This window comes from Anolis carolinensis, chromosome 5 (assembly GCF_035594765.1).
Source record: "Anolis carolinensis isolate JA03-04 chromosome 5, rAnoCar3.1.pri, whole genome shotgun sequence".
Classification (NCBI taxonomy): domain Eukaryota; kingdom Metazoa; phylum Chordata; class Lepidosauria; order Squamata; family Dactyloidae; genus Anolis; species Anolis carolinensis.
Genome location: NC_085845.1, coordinates 1,032,930 through 1,058,585, shown reverse-complemented (window position 1 = coordinate 1,058,585; position 25,656 = coordinate 1,032,930). Strand labels below are relative to the sequence as shown.

At 47.2% G+C, this 25,656-nt stretch overlaps 2 protein-coding genes across 2 annotated transcripts in view; one reads left to right on the top strand and one right to left on the bottom strand.

Moving 5' to 3' along the window:
- The window catches only part of adissp (adipose secreted signaling protein), a 60,412-nt gene extending 56,209 nt beyond the window's left edge, over window positions 1–4,203 (top strand). The window contains exon 6 of the mRNA XM_062983551.1: window positions 2,260–4,203. Within this exon, the coding sequence (XP_062839621.1) occupies window positions 2,260–2,360 (101 nt within the window). The 3' untranslated portion in view covers window positions 2,361–4,203. The remainder of the gene's footprint in view (window positions 1–2,259) is intronic.
- A 2,096-nt stretch (window positions 4,204–6,299) lies between these two features.
- Window positions 6,300–25,656, bottom strand: part of hspa12b (heat shock protein family A (Hsp70) member 12B) — a 56,455-nt gene continuing 37,098 nt past the window's right edge. Inside the window, exons 10-13 of the mRNA XM_062983550.1 lie at window positions 21,754–21,858; window positions 17,087–17,345; window positions 14,797–14,900; window positions 6,300–10,661 (exon numbers count right to left, since the gene is read on the bottom strand). Coding sequence (XP_062839620.1) covers window positions 10,009–10,661; window positions 14,797–14,900; window positions 17,087–17,345; window positions 21,754–21,858 — 1,121 coding nt within the window. The 3' untranslated portion in view covers window positions 6,300–10,008. The remainder of the gene's footprint in view (window positions 10,662–14,796; window positions 14,901–17,086; window positions 17,346–21,753; window positions 21,859–25,656) is intronic.

Genomic DNA, 25,656 nt, shown 5'->3' with positions numbered 1-25,656 from the left:
CCATCCAAGAATTGGGCTTGATGACCTCTAGGAGACCCTTCCAACCCTAGAGTTCTAGGAATCTATCTATCTATCTATCTATCTATCTATCTATCTATCTATCTATCTAACATTTATCTATCCATCCATTCTAGGATTGGGCTGGATAATCTCTGAGGATCCCGTCCAACTAGAGTTCTAGAATTATATCTATCGATCTAACATTTATCTATCCATCCACCTGAGGATTGGGCTGGATGGCCTCTGGGGTCCCATCCAACTCTAGAGTTCTGGGACTCCTTCATCCATCCATCCATCTATCTGATTGGGCTGGATGACCTTTGGGAGACCCTTCCAACTCTAAAGTTTTAGAATTCTATCTATCTATCTATCTATCTATCTATCTATCTATCTATCTATCTATCTATCATTTATCTATCCAACAACCTGAGGATTGGCCTGGATGACTTCTGGGGTTCCGTCCAACTCTAGAGTTCTATGATTCTATCTATCTATCCATCCCTCCATCCATCCATCTGAGGATTGGGCTGGATGACTTCTGGGGTTCCGTCCAACTCTAGAGTTCTATGATTCTATCTATCTATCCATCCCTCCATCCATCCATCTGAGGATTGGGCTGGATGACTTCTGGGGTTCCGTCCAACTCTAGAGTTCTATGATTCTATCTATCTATCCATCCCTCCATCCATCCATCTGAGGATTGGGCTGGATGACTTCTGGGGTTCCGTCCAACTCTAGAGTTCTATGATTCTATCTATCTATCCATCCCTCCATCCATCCATCTGAGGATTGGGCTGGATCACCTCTGGGTGTGTTGCACTTCAGCAGGAGTTCCCCTTGCCCTCAGCACCAACCAAGAATCCAAATGTGATAATAAAACAATTTATTGATAAAAACACATTAAAAAGGGGGAAACATAAGAAATTGGAAGTGTAAAATTCAAGAGTAAATAAAGGAAACAAGTCACACAAGCAATAAGCCAGGTCAAATTGGTAATAGGAAAACAATCTGAAGGCAATAATCCAAACAGCTCCAAGCTGCTTCAGAGACAAAGAACAGGAACCCTCAGAATCCAGCATGAGAGTAAATCCAGGAAATAAGGATTAAAACATGAACATGAATCTCGAAGTATATCCATAAAACCAGCATCAAAACATGACATGAATCTTTGGTCTTGAACTGGGAACGAGACTGGAGTTCTCCACTTGGATAGCAACGTTGCCTGGTATAAAATCCCAACAGAACTCTGTCTGATTTAAGGACTGCAAAACATGAACGCATTTCTTTGACCTTGAGGGGCCTGCTTCTGCCTCTCTTTCTCACAGATTCTTTCCGATTTCTTGCACCTGAATCTCTCCCCTCTCTTCTCAGAAGCAGCCTGGTATCTCTGTCTAAGACAGCTGCTCCCTTGGATGAGCTAATGTTATCATGGGTTGCTAAACTCCTTGTGGGTGAAAGGTCTTCTCCCTGCCTGTTGGATTCCAGAACAGTTCCACTTTCACACTCTGTCTCGGAGACAACTCTAGGGTTCTAGGATTCTATCATCCATCCATCCATCCATCCGAGGACTGGACTGGATGATCTCTTGGGGTCCCTTCCAACTGTTCTATGATTCTATCCATCCATCCATCCATCCACTCATGTGAGGATTGGGCTGTGTTAGGGATTCCTCTTCTTCAGAAGAGGAAGGGGAGCAGGAAAGTGTTCATTAATCTGAGAGTGAGTTGGAATCTGAGGAGGAGATTTTGCAAGTACCCACATTTCAGGAGAGGCGAAAGGAAACAGAGCAGAGATGTCGTTCAGCTAGAATAGCTGCCAGAAATGCAGCTGAGTAATTAGGAACTGCCCTAGCAGCTGTGAGGGGACTCGGGACTATAAAGCAGAAGCAGGTGCAGCCAGCTCTTGCTGGTAAAAAACTAATGCCTAAGCCTTTGCTCACCTTGTGCCTGCTTCGAGTCTGCATCTGGGAAACTGCTCCTAAGGATTTATTGCTGTTTCTTTGTCTAAAGTAAGACTGCTATTTGATTTGGGAATTTAACAGAGATTAAGAACTGTGTTACCCTAAGACTTCCTTGCTTCCTTTTGCATTATTCCACCGAGTGTGCTGTACTTTAGGTTTTGCTGAAGTAATGCAGTTTTCATTTACTTACCATAGTGTCTTAAGGCTGTTCTTGGACAAGCTGGATGCTCTCTGGGGGTCCCTCTTGCCCCCATGGCCCCTTCCTCTAACGGCACCCCCTTCTTCCCTTTCCCTTGCAGACCGCCACCACGGGACCCCGATGCTGCTGGAGGGGGTGAAGTGCGTGGGGACGGAGCTGGAGTACGACTCGGAGCAGAGCGAGTGGCACGGGTTCGACTAACCCTGGACGGCCTCGCTTGCCAACCCCGAGGCGCATATATATATCTATATATACATGTATATGAGTTATGTATATGTATGGAAACCCGTATCTCTATGTTCCGGTTGAGCTTGAAAACACGCCACTGTTGCCGGAGAGGAGCCCCCCGCCTGGACCCTCCACCGGCCTCCGTGTGCCGCCCTTGAGCTGCGCTTGTCTTTTGTGGGACTCGGGATGGGACGCCATGCGCTTTGCTCCGGCCCCAGAACCCATGGCGCTCGGAGCCACAGACTCTGGCTTCAGGCGCCGGTTTCAAAGGAAAGCCACGTTGCTCCTCCTCCTTGTTGTTTCCAAAATCTTCCTTTTTCCGCCTCCGTGAGTGCGCGACGGATTTCTGCGCATGGCATCGCTTGGGGGGGGGCGCATTGTGGGAGTGGGAGGGACACATCGCTGGGTTTTCGTTCTTGCCGTTTTGTCGTATGCGAAGGGAAAGTTCCAAGGAAAAAAGAATCTACTTTGGGCGCATCTTCTGCCTTTGCGATCGTTTTGGCGCATAAGTCACTGCTCAAAGCAGGGCAAATAATCCAAAGAACCTACTGGTAAAAGTTTCCAGTTTGCAATTTGGGTCATTTGCATTGCGTTGAACCTAAGAATACCCATGAGAGAGAATTGCTGATCAGGGATATTGATCCCAATGTTCCAGCCTTGGGACAATTTCATTCTCTTCTGTGTTTTTCATGCGCATCGGCCTCCTTCAACTGTGCATTTTCCCATTGTGCGGAGACAGCAATGCTCATCATCCAAGACAGGGAGTGATGGGCTTTGTAGTCCAACCATATTATGCCATTTCTGCGGATGATGGGAATGAGAATATTTACTTTGTGCTGAAGCTGGGAAGACATCTCTTTAGTTATAAACAATACCGATATTGATCAGAGGCTGATAAGTATGTATTGATCCCCAATATTTCCAAGGCCAGCATGGAGTTGAGTTGTTGAGTTTTCGTTTCGGTGTTTTCCTTGAATCTGCCTGGTTCAACGGAACATCTTTTCGATAATTTGGGACTACGATGACCACTGTCCCAGCCAAGGAGTGATAGGCAATGTAGTCCTGAACTATCACAACATTGCATTGGATGACAGAAGAGCTGCCTCTTGCCTGCTTTTCCAAACTTCTCAACAGGATCTGCATGCGACACAAAGGCTTTTTGGAGCCTTGTTTTTGCAGGAAACGGGCCACAACTTGGCCCCAAAGGTGCCCCCGGTTTCCCACTGAGGAAAAAGCCCCCCAAAGACCCCCTTCGAGCCCGGTCTCCGCTTTCCCTTCATTTCGCGCAAGGAAGGGCTTCTTTGCAAAAGACCTTTCGCTGCCTTGTTTGGAGTTCAAAACATGGGCTTTCTTATCTCTCTTCTCCGTTAAAAGCCATATAACATAACAGTGTCTTGGAAAACCTTTTTGTTTCGGGTTTTGATGTTGCTCTCATTTAAAAAAAATGTAGTTTTGTTGCTTAAGCGGCTGAGGGAGAAAAGGAAGGGGCCTGAGGCGGGTGGGAATGGTGGGAGTTGGAGTCCAAAACACCGGAGGGAGGGAGGGCCCACGTTTGCCCAGGCCTGATCTTCTCTTTCTTTCTTTCTCTCCTTTTTATGACAAAGACAGATTAAGAATGTGTTGACTTCCTTGTTGTTGCAAGAAGAGCGACTGTTTTTCTATGTGCCTATATACACAAACACACACACAGACAGACATGCAAACGTATATATATATATAGATATCTTAAAAGAGATGTTAAGTGTTTTGGGGTTTCTTTTTTTAAAGCAAAAGGTTCTCAAGGGAAATAATAAATGTCAGTTGGAGGAAAAATTTATATATACATGTGTTTTGTCTTTTTCTGTGTAGTTTTTTGTTGTGATTTTCGCCACCATGGTGTCATCCTGCAGAATCCTGGGATGTGTAGTTTGGCAATAAAATGTGGGATTTTTTTCCCTAATGGAGGGTTGAATATTATGTTATGACATGCTATATAATGTGAAAAAAGAGGATCCCATGGAATTGGACCCATTAGAAGGCATTGGCTCAGCTTCTGATATTAGTCACTCTCCTGCCACCTACAGGCAGGAGCCTGATACTGCGCCTCATCTATACACATTAGACATGTCCAAAAAATCGTTTTGAATCGTATATCGGAATTATTTCGGATTGTTCTCTCTTTTTGATACACATTCCGAGACATTGTCTCACAGCGCAACCAGCAATGTAATTCGAACCATTGTTGGCCCATTCTCTAATTGTCTGTTAATGTTTCGTTAATTTCTTTCCCCCCAAAATTTTTTTAATACATTTTTTAAAATATTTTTTTTAAAAAAAATTGTTTCTGAAACCTACCTTGAATGGGAGCTTAGCGCAGCCTAATATGGCTGCCGCTCCACAACCAATCAGGAGCTTCCACGATGGACGCAAAGGGGGGGGGCTAGGGTTGATGAGGATAGCTCAAGAAAGTCCCCCCCCCTCCCCGGGTTCCTTTTTTTTTTTTTTTTTGGCGATTGCGCATGCACGTCCGCCAATTTAGAAATATTTAGAATCATTACAAATTTTCGGAAATATCCTAAATTTTTGGGTGAAAAAAATCGGAAATACTTTCTATATCGAAGTACCAGCGCCCCCTACTTTAGAAACGAGAATTGAAACATTTTTTTCATCGATCGGACATGCCTAATACACATAATGAAAGTGAACATATGTGTGTGTGTGTGTATCTGGCTGGGATGTGTCCACTTATACAGACAAGCTCCCACTTCAATGATGATGATGATGATGATGATGGCAGTCTAAGAATGACATTCATTTAGGCTTCATATACACCTTTTTCCAATTTTGTTACATAGTGTTGTTGTTATGTTTATGTATACCCCTCTTCTTTCGACAAAGGAGACTCATATGAATTATATGAATTCTTGCAAAGAGAGCAGGAGAAAGATGGCCGGAATCACTGGGTTGCGGTGAGTTTTCCGGGCTGTCTGGCCATGTACCAGAAGCATTCTCTTCTGACGTTTCGCCCTCATCTGTGGTTGCATCCTCAGAGGTGGTGAGGTCTGTTGGAAATGAGGCAAGTGGGGTTGATACATATCCTTGTGGAATGATGTCCAGGGTGGGAGAAAGAACATACCTCCCAACCTCTGAGGATGCCTGCCACAGATGTGGGCGAAACGTCAGGAGAGAAAGCTTCTGGAGCCAGACAGCCCAAAAGACTCACAGCAACTTTAGATTTCCTGTTTTTCCTCCACCACAGACACCCCAGTGTTTATGACTCTCTGCAATGGTGTGGAATTTGCATGAGCCCGCCCACTGCCTCTCCCATAACCCACATGAGAATACTGGCGGGTTTGGAGGGGAATTGGCCTGGGCATTGTGGAGTTGTAGAGACTGGGATGTATAGTTCACCTACAATCCAAGAGCACTCTGAACTCCACCAAAGATGGAATTGGACCAAACTTGGCACACACAACCCTCATGACCACCATGAAAATGAATAAAATCTGGCTCCTGGTATTAAAAAAACCCCTCTAAAATCAGGACAGTAAATAAAAAACAACACTCTGAAAATGGAGAAATTCCAGACAGGAAACCATCAGGGCCAGCTAACATCTCCGAACCAAGCATTCCCCCAGGCTTTGAAGCTGCAAGGCTATTCAATGCTAATCAAAGGTGATTAATTACAACATCCACACCGGCCTCCAAGAGACAAGAGTTCTTTCTTTCTCCCACCCTGGACACCATTCCAGATATATAAACCTTCCTTGCTTAGTCTCACTTATCCAACCTTCGCTTATCCAACGTTCTGGATTATCCAACGCAGTCTGCCTTTTAGTAGTCAATGTATTTGTAGTCAATGTTCTCAACACATTGCAATGTTTTAGTGCTAAAGTTGTAAATGTGGTAATTACTACATAACGTTACCATGTATTGAACTGCTTTTTCTTTTAATTTGTTGTAAGAATGATGTTTTGGTTCTGCAATTTGTAAAATCATAACCTAATTTGATGTTTAATAGGCTTTTCGTTAATCCCTCCTTATTATCCAACATTTTCGCTTATCCAAGGTTCTGCCAGCCCGTTTAGCTTGGATAAGCGAGACTCTACAGTATATCTCACACCCTCTGAGGATGCCTGCCATAGATGTGGGTGAAACGTCAGGAGAGAATGCTTCTGGAACATGGCCATACAGCCTGGAAAATGCACCCCTTCTTTCTGCCATGCAGGAAAAGCACAACCAAAGCCCCCCTGACAGATGGCCACCCAGCCTTTGTTTGAAAGCCTGCAAGGAAGGAGCCTCCACTCCCTGAGGCAGAGAGTTCCACTGCTGAGCAGCTCTTCTTATGGTCAGAATGTGATTCCTGATGTTCAGGAGGAATCTCCTTTCCTGCCATTTGAACCAAGGGATCCATTGAGTCCTAGATGGTTGTCTACGTCTGCCAGGCCCTTCACCAATCTCAGCATGAAGCCAATGGCAAGATTATAATGTAATGAAAAACCAGCAACCGACACACCCCGAGGAATATAAGAAGTTACTATTCTCAAACATTGCAGCAGATAATAAAGAGAATACGTAATAAGTTATTTCTTAAAGGTCACTCTCTTCTTCTGGTGGCCCCAAGGCTTCTTTCTCCCCAGTTTTGCCTCTTCGCCTTGGTTCTCTTGGGAATTAAAGGGGAGTTTGCACGGATTTGATCCAGGTTCTGACCAGGTTTTTGGACGGAGGAAAAGGAGGATGGTGGGTTCCGGTTCTGGTTCCCATCCCTGGCCCAGTCACACACTCTCGGTCTCAGATGATGACAATAGCTAAACCTCCTCTTGGGGAAATCTGCCCAAAGTGACCCCGAGTTGTGCATCCTCTGCTTCAAGTTACAAGGAAAGGGCACGGGGATCACAAACAATGCCTGGAGACATCACTTGCCTGAAGATCCCTAAAACCACGGATTCCGGCCATGAAAGCCTTCAACAACACATTCCAGCAGAAGCTTAGGAACGGTGAGGACCTCTAGCTGAGAACTCAAAGGCTCTGCTCTGGACTACATTTCCCAGAATTCTGCAGAAGCAACTCAGGATGATAGAATCCGTTCTGTGACGCTAGTGGGAAAACATCCTCCTGTCCACGCCTGAAGTGAGCGTCATGTCCTCCAAACTCCACCATGGAAGACATTGAGGCCCAATATGGAAGCCCATGTTGAGTCCAAAGGGTGGACTCAGAGTTACGCTGGGACGAGGTTTACTCAGGTGTAGGGCCTTCACGTCTATCTACTGCAGTGGTTCCCAAACTTATTTCACCTACCCCCCCCCCCCTTTCCAGAAAAAATATGTCTCAGTGCCCCCTGGAAAGGGGTGTGGCTTAGAGGGGTGGGCGTGGCTCCTGCTGAAGAGGGCGGGCGGAGCCTCTCCCCTAATCCAAGATGCAGGGCTGGGAAGGGAAGGTGGGCGGGGCCACAAATGGGCGGCCAGGACTGGGATGGGCGGAATTACGAGCTCTGAGGCAGGGCTGAGCTTCTATCCCTGTCCTGCGGTGCCTGCCAGGACACAGGGGGCGGGGCTAGAGGAGGGGGCGGGGCCTCCATACCCTGCCCCCATGTTCTAACAAGTGCCTCAGGGGAGGTATATAGAGGCTCTTGGGAAGAGGCCCCGCCCCTAGCCCCACCCTTTAGTCCTAAAAGGCCTCTCAGGAGAGGTATAGAGGCTCAGCCCTGTCTCAGGCTCTGGGGAAGAAGCCACGCCCCCTCCTCTAGCTCCGCCCCCTGCATCACAACAAGCGCCTCGGGCTCAGCCCTGTCTTGGGCACTTGGAAAGAGGCCCCGCCCTTCCTCTGGCCCCACCCCCGTGTCCTAATAGGTGCCATCACCGCCCCCCTGGATTGCTGCAGCGCCCACCAGGGGGCGGTAGCGCCCACTTTGGGAATCACTGATCTGCTGCCTCAAAGAGGCTCGTTCTCAAGTGCTCCCCTTCCTTCCTTCCTTCCTTCCTTCCTTCCTTCCTTCCTTCCTTCCTTCCTTCCTTCCTTCCTTCCTTCCTTCCTTCCTTCCGTCCGTTGCTCCACTTTCCCTACAGTTGTCCAGATGGGAAGGCCTCCACCTTCTTTCTTGTTGGGGTTTCATGTCTCCAGCTGTTGGAATAACTTTGGCATTTGGGAGCTTTGAGGGAGGGAGTGCTTCGTCTCGGATTCTGCAAAGGCAGTTTGGTCCTTGCAGCACCCAAGGAAAGTAAGTGCTTTCATCAGGCCGAGAGCCATGGCGCAAATGGCACAAACGGATCAGAATGATGTTGGCCCCGTCTTGAGAAGTCCATGAGAGTGATTAGTGCGCCAACCCACCCACAGGTGCAGCATTCAGCAAGAGTCCCCAGAAGATGGCTCAATGCAGGGATAACGGAAGCTAAGTAGGTCCAAACGTTCCAGAATTGGCGGGGTAGGGGTGGGTGGGGCTTTGTTCCCTAAGCTTTGGTCTCAGCTTGATGTCCTTTGAACACCCAACAGAAGTGTTGGTTGTCTTCCTTACAGGCATAGAAACATAGAATAGTAGAAGAGACTTCTTGAGCCCATCTAGTCCAACCCCCTTCTTTCTGCCTTCATGCAGGGAAAGCACAGTCAAGCACCACATATGTTTATGGAGAAGGGGGTCTCGAGTGGACCTTGGCTTCCTTCTGGGCAAAAATTAATAATAACAGTTGGAAGTGACCTCTTGAGCCCATCTAGTCCAACCCCCTTCATGATGTGGGATCAAGGAACTACATATGTTTATTGAGAAGGAGATCTCGAGTGGAGCTGGGCTTCCATCTAGGCATAGACTAAGATAATAATAGTTGGAAGGGACCTCTTGAGTCCACTTAGTCCATCCCCCTTCTTTCTGCCTTCATGCAGGGAAAGCACACTCAAAGCACCACATATGTTTATGGAGAAGGAGGTCTCGAGTGGACCTTGGCTTCCTTCTGTGCATAGAATCATAGAATAATAGAGTTGGAAGGGATCTCTTGAGTCCACCTAGTGGTCCTAGTCCAACCTCCTCCTTCCTTGATGAAGGAAGTGCACAATCAAAGCACCACATGTTATGGAGAAGCGGGTCTCGAGTGGAGCTTGGGTTCCTTCTAGGCATAGAAGAATATAGTAACAGTTGGAAGGGACCTCTTGATCCCATCTAGTCCAACCCCCTTCTTCCTTCATGCTGTTGGCTCAAAGAACCACATGTTTATGGAGAAGGAGGTCTCCATAAAGGTGGGGAAGGTCCCTCAAAGGCCATCCAGTTGACTCAAGGAACCACATGTTTATGGAGAAGAACCACATATGTTTATGGAGAAGAGGGTCTCAGGTGGAGCTTGGCTTCCATCTAGGCACAGAATCATAGAATAATAGAGTTAGAAGAGACCTCTTGAGCCCACCTAGTCCAACCTCCTCCTTCCTTCATACTGTTGGCTCAAACCACCACATATGTTTATGGAGAAGACAGTCTTAAGCGGAGCTTGGCTTCCTTCTGAGCAAAGAATAATATAATAATAGATGGAAGGGACCTCTTGAGCCCACCTAGTCCAACCCCCTTCTTCCTTCATGCTGTTGGCTCAAAGAACCACATGTTTATGGAGAAGGAGGTCTCGGAGGAGCTTTGCATCTCAGCCGGACCTCCGTGTGGTGGTCCTCAGTTGGAGAGGAAGTCGATGGAGGCCTTGACGCTCTTGGCGGTCTGGACGTCCAGGGCGGTGACCTTGATCTCGGTGTCCCCGAACTGCATGCTGGCCCGGATCTCCCTCCGGCCGGCCCTCTTGGGCGAGTGGGAGCCCCCCACGTCCACGTCGTCCAGGTCGAGGCTGATGGTGCCGCACTTGCGCACGCCGGGGTCGGTGATGTAGACGGCGTCGTCGGTGGCACAGCAGTAGACGTTGATGATGATCTTGCGCTGGCCGGAGCGGGCCGGGCAGTAGCTGCGCCGCACCACCTCCCCCAGGGCCACCGACTGGTCCACCGAGACAAACTTCTCCAGCACGTCGGTGCACCAGTGCTTGCCCTCCTTGACCAGCAGCTTCTCCTTGGGGTGCTTGCCCTCCACGAACTTGTTCAGGACCCCCACGCCGTAGGTCAGCGGGGAGCGCCGCACCCGCACGATGGTGGGGTCCAGCCCGAAGAGCACCGCCCCCTTCAGGATGGTCAGCCCCACGTCCTGCGGGACGATCACCCGGCACAGGCCCCCGAAGGACGACTGGACCGCCTGCTGCAGCACCGCCGACTCCGCAAAGCCCCCCACCAGGAACAGGAACTTCACCCCCTGCACCTCCGGGCGCCCCAGGAGCTCCGCTGCGGGAAGGAAGCAGACAGACCACCACGTCAGGGACCGATCCGGGCTTGGGCCTTCATACCAGGCATGAGCCAACTTGGGCCCCCCTCCAGGTATTTCAGACTCCAACTCCCACCATTCCTAACAGCCTCAGGCCCTTTCCTTTTGCCCCTCAGCCACTTAAGTGTCAATGGGATTTGCCTCAATGTCAATGGGGTCTACCCAACTGTTGATGGGAATTGCCCAAGTGTCAATGGGATTTGCCTAAATGTCAATGGGATTTGCCTAAGTGTCAATGGGATTTGCCTAAATGTCAATGGGATTTGCCTAAATGTCAATGGGGTCTACCCAACTATTGATGGGAATTGCCCAAGTGTCAATGGGATTTGCCTAAATGTCAATGGGATTTGCCTCAATGTCAATGGGGTCTACCCAACTGTCAATGGGAATTGCCCAAGTGTCGATGGGATTTGACTAAATGTCAATGGGGTCTACCCAACTGTTGATGGGAATTGCTCAAGTGTCAATGGGATTTGCCTAAATGTCAATGGGGTCTACCCAATTGTCATTGGGAATTCCACAAGTGTCAATAGGATTTGCCTAAATGTCAATGGGGTCTACCCAACTGATGATGGGAATTGCCCCTGTGTAGATGGGATTGTCCTTTTTTCTCAATGGGATTTAGTCATGTGCCAGTGGGACGCACTCATGTCTCAAGGGGATTGGCCTTAGTTACAATGGGATTGGTCTTTATCCCAATGGGATTGCTCTATGTGTCAATAGAAGTAGCCTGTGTGTCAATGGGATTTGCCTAAATGTCAATGGGGTCTACCCAACTATCAATGGGAATTTCCCAAGTGTCAATGGGATTTGGCCCTGTCAATGGGATTTGCCTAAATGTCAATGGAGTCTACCCAACTGTTGATGGCAATTGCCCAAGTGTCAATGGGATTTGCCTAAATGTTAATGGGATTTGCCTCAATGTCAATGGGGTCTACCCAACTGTTGATGGGAATTGCTCAAGTGTCAATGGGATTTGCCTAAATGTCAATGGGATTTGCCTAAATGTCAATGGATTGGCCTAAATGTCAATGGGATTTGCCTAAATGTCAATGGGGTCTACCCAATTGTCAATGGGAATTCCACAAGTGTCAATGGGAATTCCACAAGTGTCAATGGGATTTGCCTAAATGTCAATGGGGTCTACCCAACTGTTGATGGGAATTGCCCATGTGTCAATGGGATTTGCCCCTGTGTCGATGGGATTGCCCTTTTTTCTCAATGGGATTTAGTCATGTGCCAGTGGGATGCACTCATGTCTCAAGGGGATTGGCCTTAGTTACAATGGGATTGGTCTTTATCTCAATGGGATTGCTCTATGTGTCAATAGAAGTAGCCTGTGTGTCAATGGGATTTGACTAAATGTCAGTGGGGTCTACCCAACTGTCGATGGGAATTGCCCAAGTGTCAATGGGATCTGGCCCTGTCAATGGGATTTAACTAAATGTCAGTGGGGTCTACCCAACTGTAGATGGGAATTGCCCAAGTGTCAATGGGATTTGCTTCTGTGCCAATGGGATTGCCCTTTGTCTGAATAGGATTGCCCTATGTCTCAAAGGAGATAGTCTTATATTTCAATGGGATTTACCTACGTGCCAATGGGATTCACTTATGCCTCAGTGGGAACTGACTCTGTGCCAATGGGATCTACCCACGTGTCAATGGGATTTGCCTCGGTGCCAATGGGATTGCCCTCTGTCTCAATGAGATGGGCCTTTGTCTCAATAGGACTGGACTGTGTGTCAATGGGATTGCCCTTTGTCTGAATGGGATTTGCCTATGTCTCAATTGATTGGCCCTTGTTTCAACAGGACAGGCCTACAACTCAACAAGATTAATTTTTATCTCAACGGAACCGATCTATGGGTCAATAGGACTGGACTGTATATCAGTGGGATTTGCCTAGGTGTCAATGGGATCTACCCAACTGTCAATGGGATTTGCCTCTGTGTCAATGGGATTGACCTTTGTCTGAATGGGATTGGCCTGTGTCTCAAAGGAGATAGTCTTATATCTCAATGGGATTTACCTACGTGCCAATGGGATTCACTTATGCCTCAATTGGATTTCACTGTGTCAATGGGATGGGTCTGTATTGCAATGGGATTTGCCTGTATCTCAGTGGGATTTGCCTTGATGTCAATGGGGTCTACCCATGTGTCGATGGGATTTGCCTCTGTGCCAATAGGATTGCCCTTTTGTCTCAATGGGATTTGCCTACATGCCGATGGGATTTGCTCATGTTTCAATGGGACTGGTTTACATCTCAATGGGACTGGTCTTTATTTCAATGGGAAGGGCCTATGCCTCAGTAGGACTGGCCTGTGTGTTAATGGGATTTGCCTCTGTGTCAAAGGGATTGGTCTTTATTGCAATGGGATTTGCCTACGTGCCAATGAGATTTGCCTATATGTCAGTGGGATTTGCCTAGGTGTTGTGACTCAGCTGGAACCTCAGATTGACTCTGATGAGGATGATGGGATTCAGGTTCAAAGTCAGGTTCAAAATGTCCCTGTTGTAGAAGATGAGGATCAGGGAGTGCAAGTTCATTTTCCCACAGCAAGGAATGATGTTGATGGTACTGAAACTAGCCAGGTGCAAATGGATTTGGAAAAGGAGGACAGTTCTCAGTCTGATAATGAGGCTCAGCAAACTAACGAGCAGGCTGACCTTGATGAAACGGAATCTTTAGATCGAGCTGACCATCAGAGTTCGGAGGAGTGTGAGAGTTGCTAAGAAGAGGGAGGTTAGAGGCCAGAGAAATGCTTTCATGCTTTGCAAAGGGTATTAAAGCAATGTGTTTGGAGACAAAACTTTGTCAAAGCAACTTTCGTTCAACCAAGAAGCAAGCTCTTGTTTTCCTGGATTACCTTGCAGCTTTTGTGTTCATGTTGTTGGGACTTTGTCATGCTCTAATGGGACATTGTTTATTCCTTGTGATTTTTTGGATTATTCTCTAAAGCTTTATTTTGTAATGAACTTTTGGAACTTTACTTTTGCTTTTAAAGAACTTTTTTATCTTTTATTTTCTAATAAACTGAAAAGCCTTTATCCTGTGTGCAGTTTGGTGTATATAGCAAGGTGAAGCTATCCTGAGGTGCAACACTAGGTGCCAATGGTGTCTACCTGTGTGTCAATGGGAATTGCCCAAGTGCCAGTGGGATTGTCTTATGTCTCAAGGGCAGGGATCCCCAAACTAAGGCCCGGGGGCCGGATGCGGCCCTCCAAGGTCATTTACCTGGCCCCCGCCCTCATTTATAATATAATATTTTTATATCAGTTTTAATAATATAATATATATACATATGATATTGATAATATTATGTTATACAGTGTAATACTAATAATAATACCATATAACAATATTAATTACATGTTATATATTACGTATAATATTACAGTATAGTGGTATAGTTCAATATAGTAATATATAATGCTAATATTGTGCTATGCTAATAATATAATATATTGTATGTACATACAGCTGCTCTGAATCCCCTTCGGAGTGAGAAGGGCGGGATATAAATGTAGTAAATGAATAAATAAATAATTGTAGACTTAGGCTCGCCCAAAGTCTGAAATGACTTGAAGGCACAACAACAACAATCCTAATTAACTTGACTATCTCATTGGCCAGAAGCAGGCCCACACTTCCTATTGAAATCCTGATAGGTTTATGTTGGTTAATATTGTTTTCATTTTTGAATATTTTATTGTTCTTTCATTGTTTTGCACTACAAATAAGACATGTAAAGTGTGCATAAGGATTTGCTCGTATTTCTTTTTCAAATGATCATTCGGCCCCTCAACAGTCTGAAGGATTGTGGACCGGCCCCCTACTTAAAAAGTTTGAGGACCCCTGCTCAAGGGGATGGGTTCTATCTCAATGGGATTTACCTACATGCCAATGGGATTCACTTATACCTCAGTGGGATTTGCCCCTGTGACAATGGGATTGCCATCTGTCTCAATGGGACGGGCTTAGATCTCAGTGGGCCAGGCCTCTTATCTCAATGGGATTGACCTACGTGTCCATGGGACTTGCCTACATCTCAAGGGGGTCAATGGGATTGCCCAATGTATGGCTTCGCTCACCGATGTGCTGGACGATTTGGCTGATGGTGGGCTGGAAGAGCTCGTTCATGGCCTCCGGAGACATGCGCAGCATCCCCTGCGAGGACCACTTCACCAGGTTCACGCTGGAGAAACGGGCAGAAGGAAAGACATGGACATTAGGAAGGTTGCGAAGCAGAAGGAACGCAGGGTTGTTGCATGTTTCTGGGCTGTACGACTATGTTCCAGCAGCAGCACTCTCTCCTGACATTTCTCCCCCATCTATGGCAGGCATCCTCAGCCTCAGGCCCCTTCCTTTTCCTCCTCAGCCGCTTAAGCGGCTGAGGAGGAAAAGGAAAGGGCCTGAGGCTGAGGATGCCTGCCATAGATGAGGGCGAAACATCAGGAGAGAATGCTGCTTCTGGAACATGACCATACTTCAGTTTGTCCCTTTACCTTCCCCTTTTTTCATTGGGTGCTCAAGCTGTATCTCGAAATGCTCAAATGAGGTTTCATTGCGACGCTAAAAAAAATAATAACCCACATTTACTCGCATCTAATGCGCCATTGAATCTAATGCGCACCTCCATTTCCAAAACGCTTAAACCAAAAAATAAAAAATGCTGGTGAATGTAATGCGCAGAGGCCAAAGGTGCCCTCTTTGCAATGGGACCAAAAAAGGTGTGCATTGCAGTGGCTGCACATTTGGAATCCCTTCTTTGCAAACAAATGTGTTAGAACACCAAAGCTTTCAGCAATGGAAAAGAAAGTCTTGGGGTGCATCTATGCGGTGGAATGAACCCACTTTAACTTGCCTTGGAGCAATGCTATGGAATCATGGGAATTGTAGTGTGGGGCCATGGGGACTGATGCCTCACCAAACTACAAATCCCAGCATCGCATAGCACTGAGTGAGGCGATTAAAGATGATGTCCTTCAAAGAGGAGCTCCAGGCGCAACTCCTGGGGCAGCGTCACATTTGGCTTTGGCTCAGCACTAATACAGAGCGACAGCACCCCCCTGTGGCCGGAATCGAGCACAACCTCCAGGACGCCAAAGTTGGAAAAATGCTATATACAGTAGAGCAGTGGTTCCCAAACTTATTTGACCTGCCGCCCCCTTTCCAGAAAAAATATGACTCAGCGACCCCTGGAAAGGGGGGCGTGGCTCCTGCTCAAGAGGGCGGGGCTGAGCCTCTCCCCAGTCTAAGATGTAGGGCTGGGAGGGGGCGTGGCTCCTGCTCAAGAGGGCGGGGCTGAGCCTCTCCCCAGTCCAAGATGCAGGGCTGGGAGGGGGAGGGGAAGGTGGGCGGGGCCACCAATGGGGGGCCAGGACTGGAATGGGCGGAGTTACGAGCTCTGAGGCAGGGCTGAGCTTCTATCCCTGTGCTACGGCGCCTGCCAGGACACAGGGGGCGGGGCTAGAGGAGGGGGCGGGGCCTCTATACCCCGCCCCCATGTTCTAACAAGCACCTAAGGGGAGGTATACAGAGACTCTTAGGAAGAGACCCTGCCCCAGCCCCACCCATTAGTCCTAAAAGGCCCCTCAGGAGAGGTATAGAGGCTCAGCCCTGTCTCAGGCTCTTGCAAGGAGGCCCCGCCCCCTTCCCTAGCTCCGCCCCCTGTGTGTCCTAACAGGCGCCTCAGGGGCTCAGCCCTGTCTCTGGCGCTTGGGAAGAGGCCCCGCCCCTCCCCTGGCCCTGCCCCTCGTGTCCTAATGGGTGCCATCACCGCCCCCCTGGATCACTGCAGTGCCCACCAGGGGGCAGTAGCGCCCACTTTGGGAATCACTGCCGTAGAGTCTCGCTTATCTGACATTCCATCTCATCCGTTATACATAGTACGCAGAACAGTTTGCTGCATGTTGCTGTGCAGTCGCAAGTATGGTGACGAAAATAAGGAAGGTCATTGTATCAATGGAACAGAAACTTAAGGCAATCAAGAGACCAGACAAAGGAGAGAGGATACAGAAGGTATTATCTGTATTATCCGACGTTTTAGTTTATCCGACGTTCTGCCAGCCCGTTTATGTCAGATAAGCGAGACTCTACCACATCTCTACCTGTTGTTTGTCCTGTATGTCTAATGGCATTGAATGTTTGCCGTGTATATGTTCTGTGATCCACCCTGAGTTCCCTTCGGGATGAGGAGGGCGGAATATAAAGGCTGTAAATATAAATAAACGAATAATGTGCACTCTAATTTTGGCAAGGTAATTAAGCCAGGAAAGGTGAGCATTAGATACGAGTAAATACGCTATTCATCGCCATCCCCATCATTATCATTTTGCTTCCCTCTCGATGACGAGACCTGGCGGGAGGGTCCTGGGCTACCTGCTCCTCTTGAGGGCGGTCTCCACGTTGTGCCCGCGGTGCTTGCGGTAGAAGTCGATGAAGGAGAAGGGCAGGGAGACGTTGAGCGGGCTGGACCGGTGCGGGGCCGCCGTCCGCTTGCGGGCCTCGAAGGCGATGGTCAGGTCCACCCAGGCCGCCGGGCGCTTGGCCTTGAAGGCCGACAGGAAGTCCGCCCCAAAGATCTGGCACAGCAGGCGTTCAAAGGCCAGGTCCACCCCCACCGCCCCGTACGGGCCGCCTGCCGGGAGGGAAGGAAGGAAGGAAGGAAAGGAAGGAAGGAAGGGGAAATCAGGGGAGCATGTTGGAGCTTTGTATTGTGTAGATTGCGAAATTTCACTTATGGTTTAAAGCAAACTGGCTGTGTGTGTGCCTGTAATTCTAGTAGTGTAGGCGTTAAATGCATAGAGAGAGAGAGTTATTGCTAGAGGGGAACAGTGTGCAGTTTCCGGATACGTAACAGGACATTCATCACTGCTCTGGAATGTGGGTGGAGACAGCGGAGAGATAGTGAGCTTCACTCGTGGCCATCAATTTCGTCAGATGCTAGATGTTATGCTCTGGCAGAACTATGTAAATATTGTAATTACTTCAGCCGGCTTCAGACAGATGAGAAGTGTGGATATATGTCTGTGCGTCTAAGCAGATTGCTAGATCACCCGAGAAGAAGGGAAATTGAGACGGAAGGTGAATGTGTCTCAATTTGACCCTTTCCTGGCAGACCAACCAAGGGCACATAGGGCCACACAGCCCCCAGCCAGGTGGACCTCTAGGGCTGGAAGGGACCCCAAAGGCCACCCAGCCAACCCAGGCAGGAACACAACCACATTGGCTCCAGTGCAGCTTATAGTATAACCCTAGAGTTGGAAGGGACCCCAAAGGCCATCAGTCGACCCTATTTTGCCAGGTAGGAACACAAACCCTAGAGTTGGAAAGGGACCCCAAAGGCCATCCCGTTGGCCATATTCTACCAGGTAGGAACACAATCACGTTGGCTCTAGTTCAGCTTATCGTATAACCTTACAGTTGGAAGGGACCCCAAAGGGACATCCAATTGACTCTATTTTCTGCCAGGCATGTGCATCATGCTGTTGGCCCCAGTTCAGTTTGTAGAATCCCAGAGCTGGAAGGGACCGTCGAAGGCCATCCAGTCCAACCCTAATCTGCCATTCAGGAAGGCCTTTTTAGCATCTGCATCATACTGTTGGATCTAGTTCAGCTCATGGAACCCTAGGGTTGGAAGGGTCCCCAAAGGCCATCCAGTTGGCACTATTCTTCCAGGCAGGAACACAGTCACGTTGGCTCTCGTTCAGCTTATAGTAGGAATCTAGGGCTGGAGGCGACCCCAAAGGGCCATCCAGTTGACTCTAAACTGCCGCATCATACCAGAGTGTAGAATCCAAGAGTTGGAAGGGCCCCAAAGACCATCCAGTCGACCCTATATTGGCTCTAGTTCAGCTTATAGGATAATCCTAGTTGGAAGGGACCCCAAAGGCCATCCAGCTGACCCTGTTCTACCAGGCAGGAAGACACAATCACATTGGCTTCAGTTCAGCTTATAGGATAATCCTAGAGTTGGAAGGGACCCCAAAGGCCATCCAGTCCAACCCTATTTTGCCATTCAAGAAGACACAATCACATTGGCATTTTTAGCTGCTGCATCATACTGTTGGCTCTAGTCTGGTTTTTTGCACCCTAGACTTTGAAGGCCCCCGCAAAGGCCATCCAGCTGACCCCCTGCTTCCATCACAAGCCCTTCATTTCAATGGGGTTTGCCATTCTTTGTCCATGTAGCTGAACTGCAATTCCCATCAGCTGCAGAAAGCAACAGTAGGCAATAGTAGGAGATTCTGGGAGACGTAGTCCCTCTCAATCTGAAGAAGGGAGTGAACATCATGTCTCCCTGCAATTAATTACACAAACCAACAAATCAAGCAAAGACATCCATGGCCTTGCCTTCCTCCTGGGGATAATGCTTGCTATTTCAATCACCGTCACTAGATGGCGCCAAAACACCGAAACTGCTGAAGCTGATGCATTGCTTCAAGCCATCCTCTTATTTATGGTTGGTTTGCTCATTAGTGGGCTGTATAAAATGAAATAAATATGGACTCTGCAAGCTTATATGCCCCTTTGCTTAACCTTTATGTCTATTATGCTTATTTTTAAAATTTATTATTTAATATGTATTGCATAGAAATGCACTTTCATATGTATCTCTTATAGAACTACATGTCAGTATGCGTGGTTATGGAATTTTTGCAAGGTTTGTGTGTTTTGATTGGGCTGTGACCCACCTCAAGCTGTGAGGAGAGGCAGGTAAGAAATAATAATAATAATAATAATAATAATAATAATAATAATAATAATAATAATAATTGCACATATGTGTATATAGACATTTGCATACACATATATGCAACTATGTATTTAAGATGCCCTGCTCTCTCTCACATATAGAGAGAGAGCAGTGCTTCTTAAATTTATTTCCATTTGGATCCCCTTTCTGCTTGGGAAATGTTTATGGGAGCCAGGTATATAAAATACAGTAGAGTCTCACTTATCCAAGCCTCGCTTATCCAAGCTTCTGGATTATCCAAGCAATTTTTGTAGTCAATGTTTTCAATATATCATGAAATTTTGGTGTTAAATTCGTAAATACAGTAATTACAACATAACATTTCTACGTATTGAACTACTTTTTCTGTCAAATTTCTTGTATTACATGATGTTTTGGTGCTCAATTTGTAAAATCATCACCTAATTTGATGTTTAACAGGCTTTTCCTTAATCCCTCCTTATTATCCAAGATATTCACTTTTCCAAGCTTCTGCTGTATCGTTTAGCTTGGATAAGTGAGATTCTACTGTAGGTGTAAAAACCAAGCATTGACTGATAACAAACCAGCATTTCTCAAATAAATTTGCAAGGCTTGCTAAACAGGCTGGTGTTCCTTTTTTTTTGAAGATGCTTTTGCTGTGTTTCTGCAGAATCCACTGCAAACACTGTGTGGTGTCAATGCCTACAACAGCGAGTAGGTGGCTCTCGAAGCCTCTTGCTGTGGGCAAATTTCTTGCAACCCGGACACTGAGTTCAAGGAGCTGCGTCTGTTCAGTCTCAGAAGAGAAGGTGGACAAGAGACATGTTTATTTATTTATTTCGTGTCAAAAGCATTGCCTGTGGAGAGCCATGTGTAAATATGTAAGGATGTCCTAAGGAAGAGGGAACCGGCTTGCTTTCTGCTGCCCTGGAGACTAGGACTCAGTGGAGCCACGGGTTCACATGACAGGGAAGGAGATCAGTCGGTTTTTAAGATTCTGGATTAACAAAGGTCTAGTGCAGGGGTCCCCAAACTAAGGCCCGGGGGCCGGATGCGGCCCTCCAAGGTCATTGACCTGGCCCCTGCCCTAAACCTTAGACTTAGGGTTGACCTAAGTCTACCTGGTCTTTGGAGGTCTTTTTGCTTACCTATGGTCTTATGAGATCGTCTAGATGGTCTTTAAAGGTCTCTTTGCTTAGCTATGGCCTTATGAAACCATCTAGAAGTGATCTAGAGGTCACTTTCCTTACCTATGGTCCTATGAGACCATGTAGATGGCCTTTGAGGGTCCTTTTCCTTACCTATGGTTTTATGAGATTATCTAGATGGCCTTTGGGGGCCCCTTTCCTTACCTATGGTCTTATGATCATCTAGATCAGGGGTCCCCAAACTAAGGCCCATGGGCTTCCAAGGTGATTGACCTGGCCTCTGTCCTAAACTTTAGACTTAGGGTTGACCTAAGTCTGAAATGACTTGAAGGCACACAACAACAACAATCTTAATTTTGGACTATTTCATCCTAGTCCGGCCCCCTAATAGTCTGAGGGACTGTGAATCGGCCCTCCACTTAAAAAGTGATGGCACTGTGTTGCCAATTTGTAAGCCGCCCTGAGTCCCCCCCGGGGAGAAGGATGGGGCAGAAATACCGGAAATAAATAAATAAATAAATCCCACCTGAACATGAGGAAGGACTTCCTGACTGTAAGAAGAGTTGTTCAGCAGTGGAACTCTCTGCCTTGGAGTGGAAACTTTTCCTGCATAGCAGAAGGAGTTGGACTAGGTGGTCCCTGGATTGTTGTTGTTGTTATTACTATTATTATTATTACTACAAATGCTGGGTGGCCATCTGTCAGGAGGGCTTTGATTGTGCTTTTCATGCATGGTAGAATAAGGAGTGTTGGACTGGATGGCCCTTGGGGTCCCTTTTAGGATTTGATAACTTTACTTCTCCACGAATCTGTGAATGTCTCCGAGACTGGATGGTTATCTGTCAGGAGGGTTTGGATTGAGCTTTATGGCAGAAGGGGTTGGACTGGATGGCCCTTGGACTCCCTTCTAGGATTTGATACCCTACTTCTCTACGAATCTGTGAATGTCTCTGAGACTGGATGGTTATCTGTCAGGAGGGTTTGGATTGTGCCTTAGAAGGGGTTGGACTGGATGGCCTTTGGGGGTCCCTTCTAGGATTTGATACCCTACTTCTCTACGAATCTGTGAATGTCTCTGAGACTGGATGGTTATCTGTCAGGAGGGTTTGGATTGTGCCTTAGAAGGGGTTGGACTGGATGGCCTTTGGGGGTCCCTCCTATGGCCGGGGAGGCTCACCCACCGGAGGCCTTGTGCAGCTCCTTGAGGGTGCCCTGGGGCTGCTCGATCTGGTGCACCGTCAGGTCCACGGTCCCCCCGCCGCAGTCGGCCACGATGTAGCGGTCCCCTGAAGGAGAAGAAGGTAAAGCAGCCAGAAATCAGTAGAATAATAATAATTACACACAGAAGCCACGTGTTAGTCTCACGGAATGCTGAAGGCCGTTCCCATGGGAACCTACCCAAAGTGCTGTCCATGGAAATTGGGGAAGATGAAAGTTCATCAAAGTCGGAGAGATCAGAGCAGTGGTTCTCAACCTGTGGGTCCCTCCCCAGATGTTTGGCCTTCAACTCCCAGAAATCCCAACCGCTGATAAACTGGCTGGGATTTCTGGGAACTGTAGGCCAAAACACCTGGGGAGGAACCCACAGGTTGAGAACCACTGGATTAGAGCTACGTCCACAGGGCCGGCAATTAAAGACTCGCTTCTCCTGTTGGCTCAGAGATAAGGAGACCAGGTGCACATGAAGTGATCTCATGGGAGGGGTTTTGGGGTTTTAAAAGTGGTTCACGTTGATACAACCGTTGTGAGAGCAACGCTGCGTTTAGTTAGGTACAGACCTCACGGGAAGAGCCGTGGAATTCATGTCCTCAAGTGTCAGGCTGTTTCTGTGTTCTGATTTTGCAAGGCATCGTTTTGCCTGTTTGAGACTCGTGTACCTTGTCTTGGAATGGCATTGTTTTGCCTGCCTTGGATCTATGTGCTCTGTTCTTGCATATTTTGCTGGAATTATATTGGATGCTTTCTCTGAAGGGATTTTTGGGGACTCTCGACTATTGTGGACATAACTGGGTGAACTTTAATTCCTTTTTTAATATTTGCTTTCTTTTCATATACTCAGAGATAAGGAGACCAGGTGCACATGGAGTGATCTCATGGGAGGGGTTTTGGGGTTTTAAAAATGGTTCACGTTGATACAACCGTTGTGAGAGCAACACTGCATTCAGGTACAGACCTCACGGGAAGAGCTGTGGAATCAGAGGCGGTCCACCGGCGAGGCGAATTAAGCACTCGCCTGTGGCACAAAACAACCGGGGGCGCAGTCGAGGAGCCCCCACGTGTGCACGGTGCCGCTGGTGTTGCCACAGTATTTGTTGGCTAGGCCAGGCCGAAGGAAGGCCCAAAGGCAGGCGGCAGGCCCAGACCCATCGCCCCTGCTTTTTTCCTACAGGCAATGGGCCTGTGCGCATGCGCAGGGCTTCCACTCGCCCGCACGGACGGGTGGCTGGCATGTATTCCATGTCAGCACGGCCGAATGGAGTTCTGCGCATGCGCACAGGCCCATCGCCCAAAATGGCCAATGGTCCTGTGCGCATGCGCAGGGTTTCGATCGCCCGCCCTGCATGCGCCGCGGCCTCACCGGCAGCCCCGCTGCCGAAGTCTCTAGCAACTATATGCACAGATATCTATTATATACAGCAAAAAGGAAAAAAAAGGAAAAGTATGGTATATCTATATATATAAAAGAGTGATGGCATCATGGCAGCGGACAAAACAACTAAACTAAACACCCCACAACCTCGAAAATTGACATCACAACCCCTCATCCATGCCTCTAGGTTGATACAACAAAAAGAAAAGAAAAATAAAGTCCTAATTAGAGGGAGAGGAATAATTGTTTTTATCCAATTGCTGCCAGTTAGAAGGCTAAGCTCCGCTCACTTGGTCTCCTACCAACCCACTCAGCCCAGGGGACCCTTTACCTTAACTACCACCAATTCCTCAATACTTTATTTCCCAAACCACCATACTTCGCAACAGCAACGCGTGGCCGGGCATAGCTAGTAATATAATATAAAGTAAGTTATGTTATAGTTATATACATCTATAGTGATATTATTATTATTATTATTATAAGTTTATTTAACAAAATGAAGTTCAACAGGGACAAATGCAAGATACTTCACTTCGGCAGAAAAAATGGAAATCAAAGATACAGAATGGGGGACGATGCCTGGCTTGACAGCAGTGTGTGCGAAAAAGACCTTGGAGTCCTCGTGGGGAGGAAGGGGAACATGAGCCAGGAATGTGATGCGGCTGCTAAAAAAGCCAATGGGATTCTGTCCTGCGTCAATAGGGGAATAGCGTCTAGATCCAGGGAAGTCCTGCTCCCCCTTATTCTATTCTGCCTTGGTCAGATCACACCTGGAATCACACTGTGTCCCATTCTGGGCACCGCAGATGAAGGGAGATGTTGACAAGCTGGAAAGCGTCCAGAGGAGGGCGACTCAAATGATTAAGGGTCTGGAGAACAAGAATCCCTATGAGGAGCGGCTTAAAGAGCTGGGCATGTTTAGCCTGCAGAAGAGAAGGCTGAGAGGAGACATGATAGCCATGTACAAATACGTGAAGGGAAGTCCTAGGGAGGAGGGAGGGAGCTTGTTTTCTGCTGCCCTGCAGACTAGGACACAATGGAGCAATGGCTTCAAACTACAGGAAAGGAAGGAGATTCCACCTGAACATCAGGAAGAACTTCCTCACAGTGAGAAGGGCTGTTCGGCAGTGGAACTCTCTCCCCGGGGCCGTGGTGGAGGCTCCTTCTTTGGAGGCTTTTAAGCAGAGGCTGGATGGCCATCTGTCGGGGGTGCTTTGAATGCGATTTCCTGCTTCTTGGCAGAATGGGGTTGGACTGGATGGCCCGTGAGGTCTCTTCCAACTCTACTATTCTATGATTCTATGATTTATATCCCGCCTCCATCTCCCCCGAAGGGAACTCGGGGCGGCTTACAGCAAAATCAGATACAAAACAATATGAAACATCAAAGGACAAAACAGAAACCAATAACAAAATATACACAATAGGCGAAAAAACACAACACGGTATTAAAACATCGAATTAAAAACAATGAGGTTGCAATAGTGGATAAGCAAAGTGCACATTATGAGTAACAAATTCGTAAATAGATAAAGTGCATTAGATCCATTTAAGGTTGCATTAGGTAGGGATCTAATATCAAGCAATCAGGAATCAGGAAAAGAGCGACCAGTATAAAAAGGTCGAGGAGCACAATCATAATTATGATGGGAATAGGTGATCTTAACCAAAGGCCTGGGTGAAAAGCCCGGTTTTCAGGCTCTTCCAAAACGCCATCAAGGTGGGGGCTTGCCTATATAGTCACTTATATATTATGATTGTAGTATTCCAACTGTACAGGTAAATACATATAATTCAAAATTTTCTTGAATTTAAATTGGATGCATACCTGGGAGACCAATCCTATCAACCAGATTTGATTGACTACATTATCTCCGGGGTCCATATACTGTATACCAGGGGTGCCCAAACTTTTTAAAGAGGGGGCCAGTTCACAATCCTTCGGACCATTTGAGGGCCGGACTATGGTTGGCCACCGAGCAATAATAATAATAATAATAATTAATAATAATAATAATAATAACAACAATAATAATAAAAAGAGGGTTGGCAGAAACCCTTTGGGCCATTGAATCCAATCCCCTTCTTCCTTTGTGCACCAAAAGCACAAGCACAGCACCCCTGACAGATGGCCACCCAGCCTCAAAGTTAATAATAATAACAACAACAACAACAACAACAACAACAAAAACATGCCCTGGCAGAATATGTAAAGCAAAGTGAAGAACCTGCTTTGGTTGGAGTCAAAAGTCAGAAACTCCTCAAAGCACAGCAGACAAAACACCAGTACAAGAAAACCGCACTACAAACTAGAGCTGACTGCTGGCACAACAAAACATTGCATGGAAAGTTCCTTGACAAAATTGAAGAAAAAGCTGATAAAGAGAAGACCTGGCTCTGGCTCACGAATGGGACCCTGAAGAAGGAGACATAATATTATTATTATTATTATTATTATTTTATGAAATCCAGCATATCTATCTTGTTTGCT